This window comes from Triticum dicoccoides, chromosome 4B (assembly GCF_002162155.2).
Source record: "Triticum dicoccoides isolate Atlit2015 ecotype Zavitan chromosome 4B, WEW_v2.0, whole genome shotgun sequence".
NCBI classification, from domain to species: domain Eukaryota; kingdom Viridiplantae; phylum Streptophyta; class Magnoliopsida; order Poales; family Poaceae; genus Triticum; species Triticum dicoccoides.
The window spans coordinates 661,955,354-661,962,948 of NC_041387.1; the positions used below are offsets into that span (position 1 = coordinate 661,955,354).

The 7,595-nt window shown below is 48.0% G+C and overlaps 2 protein-coding genes across 2 annotated transcripts; both read right to left on the reverse strand.

Annotated features, from left to right (window-relative positions):
* Positions 1 to 252: 252 nt before the first annotated feature.
* LOC119294234 (LOB domain-containing protein 42-like) lies at positions 253 to 1,297 on the reverse strand. The gene has a single exon (XM_037572463.1). The coding sequence runs from the start codon at positions 1,295 to 1,297 to the stop codon at positions 422 to 424; it is 876 nt and encodes a 291-aa protein (XP_037428360.1). The 3' UTR covers positions 253 to 421.
* Positions 1,298 to 4,825: 3,528 nt separating this feature from the next.
* LOC119294235 (LOB domain-containing protein 41-like) lies at positions 4,826 to 5,933 on the reverse strand. The gene has a single exon (XM_037572464.1). It carries the CDS (start codon positions 5,863 to 5,865, stop codon positions 5,032 to 5,034), a length of 834 nt encoding a protein of 277 aa, XP_037428361.1. The 5' UTR covers positions 5,866 to 5,933; the 3' UTR covers positions 4,826 to 5,031.
* Positions 5,934 to 7,595: the final 1,662 nt, after the last annotated feature.

The following is a 7,595-nucleotide window of genomic DNA, read 5'->3' on the forward strand; positions in this document are numbered from 1 at the left end:
TCGAGGTCCATGAAGTTTCGATCTACCTACAAAAGTACATGTATCTATAAGGTGTACACGCCATTTGTTGTATTGCTTTTTTTTGCATCGAACCATTTGTTGTATTTAATAGTACGATCAATCGCTCACTCCCCCTCACGCATAGTCTTCAAATACCAAAACAAGACAGATATAGTCATTTATTTTCTGAAAATTAATTGATTTCATTGATGTATACCCTAGAGCAAAGCACTCAGCATACACACAAACTTCTTGAATTTAATTTGAAAATTTCCAGGTTTCAGATACTGCATTATTCTTCTCTAATACTCATATTGATCCCAAAAAAACTGCCATTTTTGTCTCTCTCTCTCTCTCCTCTCTTCTCTCTTCTCTCTCAGCTAGCAGTACGAAGGACGGCACTGTGGCCGCGTCTCTTCTCTCACACCGGCAGGTCAAGCAGCAGGCCGATGTGGCCGCACTCGGCGCTCGAGCTGCTGGCCGCGTCGGAGCGCGCCGGCGGCGACCTCAGCACGCGCGTTGACGACCCAAATCCGAGCGTCAGCTCCAGTCCAATTTCGTCGTCGTCTTCCCGGGCCAGCTGCGGCACTGGGGGGTTCCGCTCTGCCTGGCTGACGTGCGAGGCCGCCTCAGCCTCGGCGTCCCTGGACTCTCCCCTCACCTGCTTGGCTGCCACTGCCACTGCCACGCCGTCGTCTTCGACGTGGTCGTGGCTGCCGGCCGACTCGCCGTGGCTGGGCACGCGGTCGAGGTCACCGTCGTGCTCGCCGCGCCCGGCGCCGGAGGGGCTCTTGGATTTGGCCGTCGAAGAGGAGGACGCGCGCTTGAACATGGCGCGCGAGACGCCGAGCGCGAGCGGGCCGGCGGCGTTTGCAGGCGCAGGGACGACATTGGGCCTGGGGACATGGCGGCGGACGTCGTACGCCGCCACGAGGCCGGGATGCCTGACGGCCCCGGAGCGGACGGGGATGCGGCGGCCCTCGAAGACGGCCTGGACGGCGTCCTGGCACGCCTCCCACTGGCCCGTCGTGAAGAGCCCGGTGGCGCCGTAGACGGGGTTGGCCACCCGGCCGCACGCCTCGTAGAGCAGCGAGCGGAAGAGCGCCGGGCGGAGGGCGGGGTCGGTGCCGGCGGCGAGGAGGTTGAGCAGCCCGGCGCGGCCGTAGAACTTGGCGAGGAAGACGGTGGCGTTGGCCTGCGCGTCGGCGCCCCGGATCCAGGCCAGGCAGGGGCGGATGGTGCAGTCGTCGGCGCAGCCCTTGCGCAGCGCCCGGCAGCCGTTGCAGCTCGCCCGCATGGTCGATCGGTCGAGGTGGTTCAGTGTCTATCTTCTTCTTCTTCCGGTGAACTGGTGGTGTGGGACGGCGGAGAGACGGGAGGGTTTTATAGGTGTGTTGGCCCATGGTTTTGGGAGGGTGGGTTCGGCGCCGCTGCCAAAACTATGGGAGATCGATCATGCCGGTGCTGTGCTCCACAAAAGGAAGAAAGAAAGAAACGGATGCGGCTATTCTCTCATATGAGCAACAGTAAAATCTTCTTAAATAGTAATTTTTCTTTAAAAAAATCTGGTTTTTTTGTGGTTCAAAATGCTCATGTGTGTTATGTCAGTGGCAAAAAAGACATCACGCATCACGCATTTGAGCATATTGCACCACAAAATAATCGGAATTTTCAAAAAAAATCATGCTATTTTATTTTATCTTATTGTTCACCGGGTCTAATGAGTTCGGGCTCATCCAAAGGTGCCGGTCTTCTATGATAGGAATGAGGTATTTGAAAAACATAGTTACCGCATTCAGTTTTCAACCGAATTGAATTTTCTGAAAGAAATGGATTTTAGCTGAGAAACAATAGGCGGGAGGGAGCTTTCGGTGGAGTATCCTTCCCGGGTGCCGCCGCGGTTTTCTTGGAGTGCTGTGTGCGCGTTGTATGGTAGGGGACATCCCGGCCAATCCGGGAGGGAGGGATATCGTGAAGACAGGCAGGTTGTCTGTCTGGCATGAAGAGCTCATGCATTAGGTTTCAACCTCTACCTTTTCGGCCACAATTTACGCCACTTACCCAATCATGTCAAGGTGGTATCCTTTTTTTAATATTTAATAATTACAATTGTGTTAGAAAAATTATCGTGCTTCATAAAATTATTGTGTTTTAAATAATGTTCACAAATACTTTAAAAGTTACTATTTTTGAAAATAATAATTCAAAAGCAGTTTCACCTTTTAGAAAACATGTTCTCAATTTTTTTAAAAAAAATATTCACCTTTTCTAAAACTAAATAAAGGACTGACTGAAAAAAAAATGCTTTCTATACTATCCAAGTCAAGGCTACGCAATATTCCTTCAAGTCACTGCAGTACCCTGGGTTGAAAACTGAATGTTCCACAATATTTGAACCACAATATTTCACAATGCTCACTATTTCAAAAAAAACACGAATTCAAAACATGTTCACAATTTTTTTTTAAATGTTCATGAGTTTACAAAATGTTCGCAATTTCAAAAAAGATCATGATTTTAAAATATGTTCACAGCTTTAAAAGATGTTCACGAATTTGAAAGATGTTCGCAAATTAAGAAAGAAAAGGATAAAAAGAAGAAGAAAAAAGGAAAAATAAAATCACCAATATGCTTCACATGAAAACAAACATGTACTCCCTGCTCGTGGCAGAGAAGAACCCGAAAAAAAATTGAGAAACGGAAAAAACATAAGAAAACCCCAAAAATTTGAGAACCATAAAAACTCGAAAGAACAAAAACACCATGAAAAATAATAAAATAAAATAAAATCAAAGAAACACCTGATGAAGGAAGCGCCCAACGCGTGACACGAGAAAAATTCCCCGTGCGATTGCACCCTCCAACTAGTTGCTCCCTATATACTCAAATGCAATTATAGCAGTTGCACAGCTTCCCAACAATCATGGGCCATGGGGTACTGACATTATTACTACTAGGCCGAGTCTAATGGGCCGAATGCTAGAGAAAAGCCCAGCGAGGACGCTGCAACTTATTTTTCTCTCTAATTTTAGCTTTCATCACAATTTCTAGCTGTTCTAATACTCAGACTATATTTTTTGCAGGTTACAAAAAAGGGTTTATGAATTCTAAAAATAATTGAGGTGTTTAAAAACATTCATAATTTAAGCAAAATGCACATGAAATTTATTTATTCATATACTTAAAAAACTATTAATGTTTTTTGAAAGTTTTTCATTTTTTAAATACATATGGACTAAAAAATGTATGTGAATTTGTAAAAGAGTTTCATGGGTTTTAAAGACATGTACAAGGGTCTAAAAAATGTTCATGAATTTATATCGAATGTACAAAGGTTCATGAAAATTACAAGAAATAGTAGACTTTTTTATTTTTAATAAAATGTGAATAAATATTATACTGCACAGACTCTTCTATATTTACATATAATTTTTCTAATATTGCCGATTCATATTTGTACACCTGAGAAACATTCCTGTGTTCGTTATTTCGGTCACGCAAAGCAACGGGCATATCATCACCTCCGATAAATGATTTTGGTCTCATCCATAGCTCACAGGTGCAATCAATTACATACGGTTTCCATTGTATATCTTAAGTTGGCACAATTTCTGCAACGTGCAACCAAATTCGTCTTTGTCCCAGCTTTGGTGCCCTTGCCTTCCGAAGTCCTCACATGGAATTCAATCAAAATTGAAATATCGCTTGAGCAGTAATGGTTCCTCTGATAAAATAAAAGTTAGTTTTTTAGGTTTCAGAAGATACGAGTTGACCAGGAGGAGTCCAACATTTCTCCTCAACCCACCAACGTTGCCGCGGGTTTCTATACCCTCCATTGGTCATGCATCAAACAGGATGGCAAGGGAACCCTACATTTGTGTGTCTGGTCCAGGGTTCTTGAGATTTTTGGTGTCTGTGAAGTTGAGGCAATGGCGGTGATGGGAATAATAGTTGCTCGCTTTCTCCATGTTGATGGCCTTCCTTGGAGGGGTTCCAACGAGTTGTAGGTTGGTGTCAACCGTCGGGCACACGTACTGGTGCAATTAGTGTTTGTCCAAGGCAGCGACGTCCTAGAAAGGGGATGTCATTGCATCGTGTTTTTTCTTCTTCTTTTGTTCCATCTTTGTTCGATGAAACTCAACGAGATACAACTCAACTCCATCGTAGGACTTATGATGTTTGTGTCCTCCTCCCATGTCTTTCCGGCTCATTTTAGTTGGGCAGACCCAACACATTGATCTCATTCCCAATTTTCCAATCATAGCCAACCTTTTCTTTCTAAAAAAAAGTGAACTTTTCCTACCCCTAAAAAAATATACTTTTTTCTGCAACTTGAGAGAATGATTTTTCCCTATACAAATCTCCCCCATCTTGTAAAAGAATCATGTCTCCTCACATCCGGCCACCCTCGCTTCTCGCCGTTGTCACTCACGGCCCGCCTCACCTTCGATGGTCCTATGAGCCCTGGAGGTGCAGCGGATCCCGGTCCATCACCAGCAAGAGGGCCTCATTTCCTTTTTAGGTTTTGTGTGGTAGTGAGGCATCCATGCCCTAGAGTTGAAATAGGGTAATTTCTGCTATGTCCCTATTCCGGTGGTGCGGTCAATGGCAGTGAAAGGCGCGTGAAGGTTATGTTCCGTCATGCGTCGTGTGCGCTCATGTAGTCAGCTCATGAAATTTCGACCCACCTCCAAAAGTACATGTATCTCAAAGGTGTTTGTCTCAAAAAAAAAAAGTATCTCTAAGGTGTACTCACGCATATATATCCATTTATTTTTGGAAATTAATTAATAGATGTATCCCCTTGACCAAATCCCTCAGCAGAGACAAAAAGGTTTCTTGATTTAATTTAATTTGTACAGGTTTTATATAGGCACTACACAATATTCTTCTCTTCGATATCTCTATTCCAAAGGTGTCAGTATGACACGAACGATGATCCCAAAAAAACTGCCATTTTTGTCTCTCTCTCTCTTCTCTCTCAGCTAGCAGTACGAAGGACGGCACTGTCGCCGGGTCTCTTCTCTTGTCTCACACCGGCAGCCCAAGCAGCAGGCCGATGTGGCCGGACTCGGCGCTCAAGCTGCTGGCCTCGAAGCGCGCCGGCGGCGACCTCAGCACGCGCGTGGCCGGCCCGAACCCGAGGGTCAGCTCCAGATCAATTTCGCCGTCGTCCTCTGCCACCTGCGGCACAGTGGCGCTCGCGCTCTGCTCTGCCTGGCTCACGTGCGAGCCCGCCTCGGCCTCCGACGACGACGACTGTCCCCTCTTCTGCTCGGCTGCCAGCGCCTTGCCGTCGTCTTCAACACCGTGGTCGTGGCTGCTGCCGGCCGACGCCTCCTCGTGGCCACCGTCGCGCTTGGACCTGGCCGCCGAAGAGGAGGAGGAGGACGCGCGCTTGAAGCTGGCGCGGCCAGCGGGCGAGACGCGGAGCGCGGCGGACGCGCGGTCGATGCCGTCCTTGGGGATACGGCGGACGCCGTAGGCCGCCAGGAGGCCGGGGTGCGGGGCGGCCTGGTCGGCGGCGACCTGGGGGATGCGGCGGCCCTCGAGCACGGCCTGGACGGCGGCCTGGCAGGCCTCCCAGTTCCCGGTCGAGAAGAGGCCGGAGGCGCCGTAGACGGGGCTGGCCGCGCGGCCGCACGCCTCGTAGAGCAGCGAGCGGAAGAGCGCCGGGCGCCGGGCGTCGTCGGGGGCGGCGGCGAGCAGGTTGATGAGCCCCGCGCGGCCGTAGAACTTGGCGAGGAAGACGGTGGCGTTGGCCTGCGCGTCGGGGCTCCGGATCCAGGCCAGGCAGGGGCGGATGGTGCAGTCGTCGGCGCAGCCCTTGCGCAGCACCCGGCAGCCGTTGCAGCTCGCCCGCATCGTCGTCGGCCTTGCTTCCTTCTTTCCTCCTCTGAAGGTCTATCTTCTTGCTCCGGTCCGGTGAAGTGGTGGTGGTGATGGTGGTGTGGGACGGCGGGGATGGGGGGCAGGAGGGTTTTGTAGGTGGGTTGGCCCATGGTTTCGGGAGGGTGGGTTCGGCGGCGGTGCCAAAACAATGGGAGGGAGATGGATAGGAGTGGGTTCCGGAAAAAGAAACAAGAAATGGATTTTAGCATGCAAACAATCGGCGGGAGGGAGCTTTCGCTTTCGGTGGAGTTTCTGTGCGTCGTGCGGCCGCGGTTTTCTTGGAGTGCTGCGTGGTACGGGCCACCCCGGCCGGCCCACCCGGGCGGGAGGGATATGGTGGTGCAGGCAGGTGGTCTGTCTTTTTTGTTTTCTCAAAAAAAAAAGGTTATCTGTTTTTTTTTTGAACATAAGTACAGACGCAAGCGCTCATACACACGCGCATACACTCATTCCTATGACGCACACACGCACTCCCTATCCCTGTGAGCATCTCCGAGAGACTGAGCCGGCATGTCATCTTGAAATTTACGAAGTCACCGTAGGCGCCTTGTCGTCGACGGGAACGTCTCCTCCCACTGAAAGTGCATCGCCGGAAATTCTTGAATAAATCCAGGAATAATGCGATCACCAGGACTTGAACCCTGATGGGTTGGGGATACTACTGTCTCTCTAACCATCCAATCACACGTTGGTTCGCAAAAGGTTCTATGTCTGATGTGAAGAGGGCACGCATCAAGCTTCTGCAACCTCGTCCTTTTCGACCACCATCCACGCTCCTTACCCGGGCACGTCTTGGAGGTATCCTACATAAATGTTCATGTTTTCAAAAAATGTTGGTCTTTTTTTGTGATATTTAATAATTTCAAATAATGTTTGTACTTTTGAAAAATATTGTGTTTCATAAAATGTTTGGGTTTTAAAATTGTTCACAAACACTTTAAAAATGTTGACTATTTTTCAAAAACTGTTTCACGTTTTACCTTAAATGTTCTATTTTAAAAAAAAAATCACTTTTCTTAAAATCAAATAAAAAACCAACTGGGAAAATGTGCTCGCTGTAGTATCCAGTCAAGTCGCTAAAATAGTTTAGTCACAATTTTTGGTAAAGTCGCTGCAGTACCCTGGTCAAGTCACTGTAGTACCGTTGTGTCGCGAATGGGCTGCCCAATCGGAGCGGGCTTGTGCGAAACAACGGCCATTTGACGCTAAACACGTCAAATAGGAGGACCCTGAAAGCACTAATTAAGAAGTACTCTTTGCAAGATCACTCCCAACTCTCAGATTGTGACAAGTGTCACACTACATGTTTTTTTAGCAACTGTCACACTGCATATGTTCCACTTGTTGGAGTAGCCACTGCATATAGAAACATGTGCTCCCCGCTCATGACAGACAAAATCCCCCCGAAAAACTGAGGAAGAGAAAAACCTAAGAAAACCTAGAAAAATTAAAAACAATTAAAATTGAAAAATTGAAAAAAAACATGAAAATTAAAAAGTAAAACCAAAAAAGAAAATAAAGCGCTCAGTGCGCGACATGAGGTAAATGCCCCGTGTGATTACACCCTCCAACTAGTTGTTCCCTATCACATGCAATAGGATCAGTTACAGAGCCCCTTCAATCATGGGCCATGGGGTACTAACATTACTACTACTAGGGGTAAACAGACTAATGGGCCAAACGCAAGATAAAAGCTAAACGAG

Bases quoted from the DNA above. Each gene is read 5' to 3' on its own strand.
- LOC119294234 (XM_037572463.1), bottom strand. From the start codon at position 1,297: ATGCGGGCGAGCTGCAACGGCTGCCGGGCGCTGCGCAAGGGCTGCGCC.
- LOC119294235 (XM_037572464.1), bottom strand. From the start codon at position 5,865: ATGCGGGCGAGCTGCAACGGCTGCCGGGTGCTGCGCAAGGGCTGCGCC.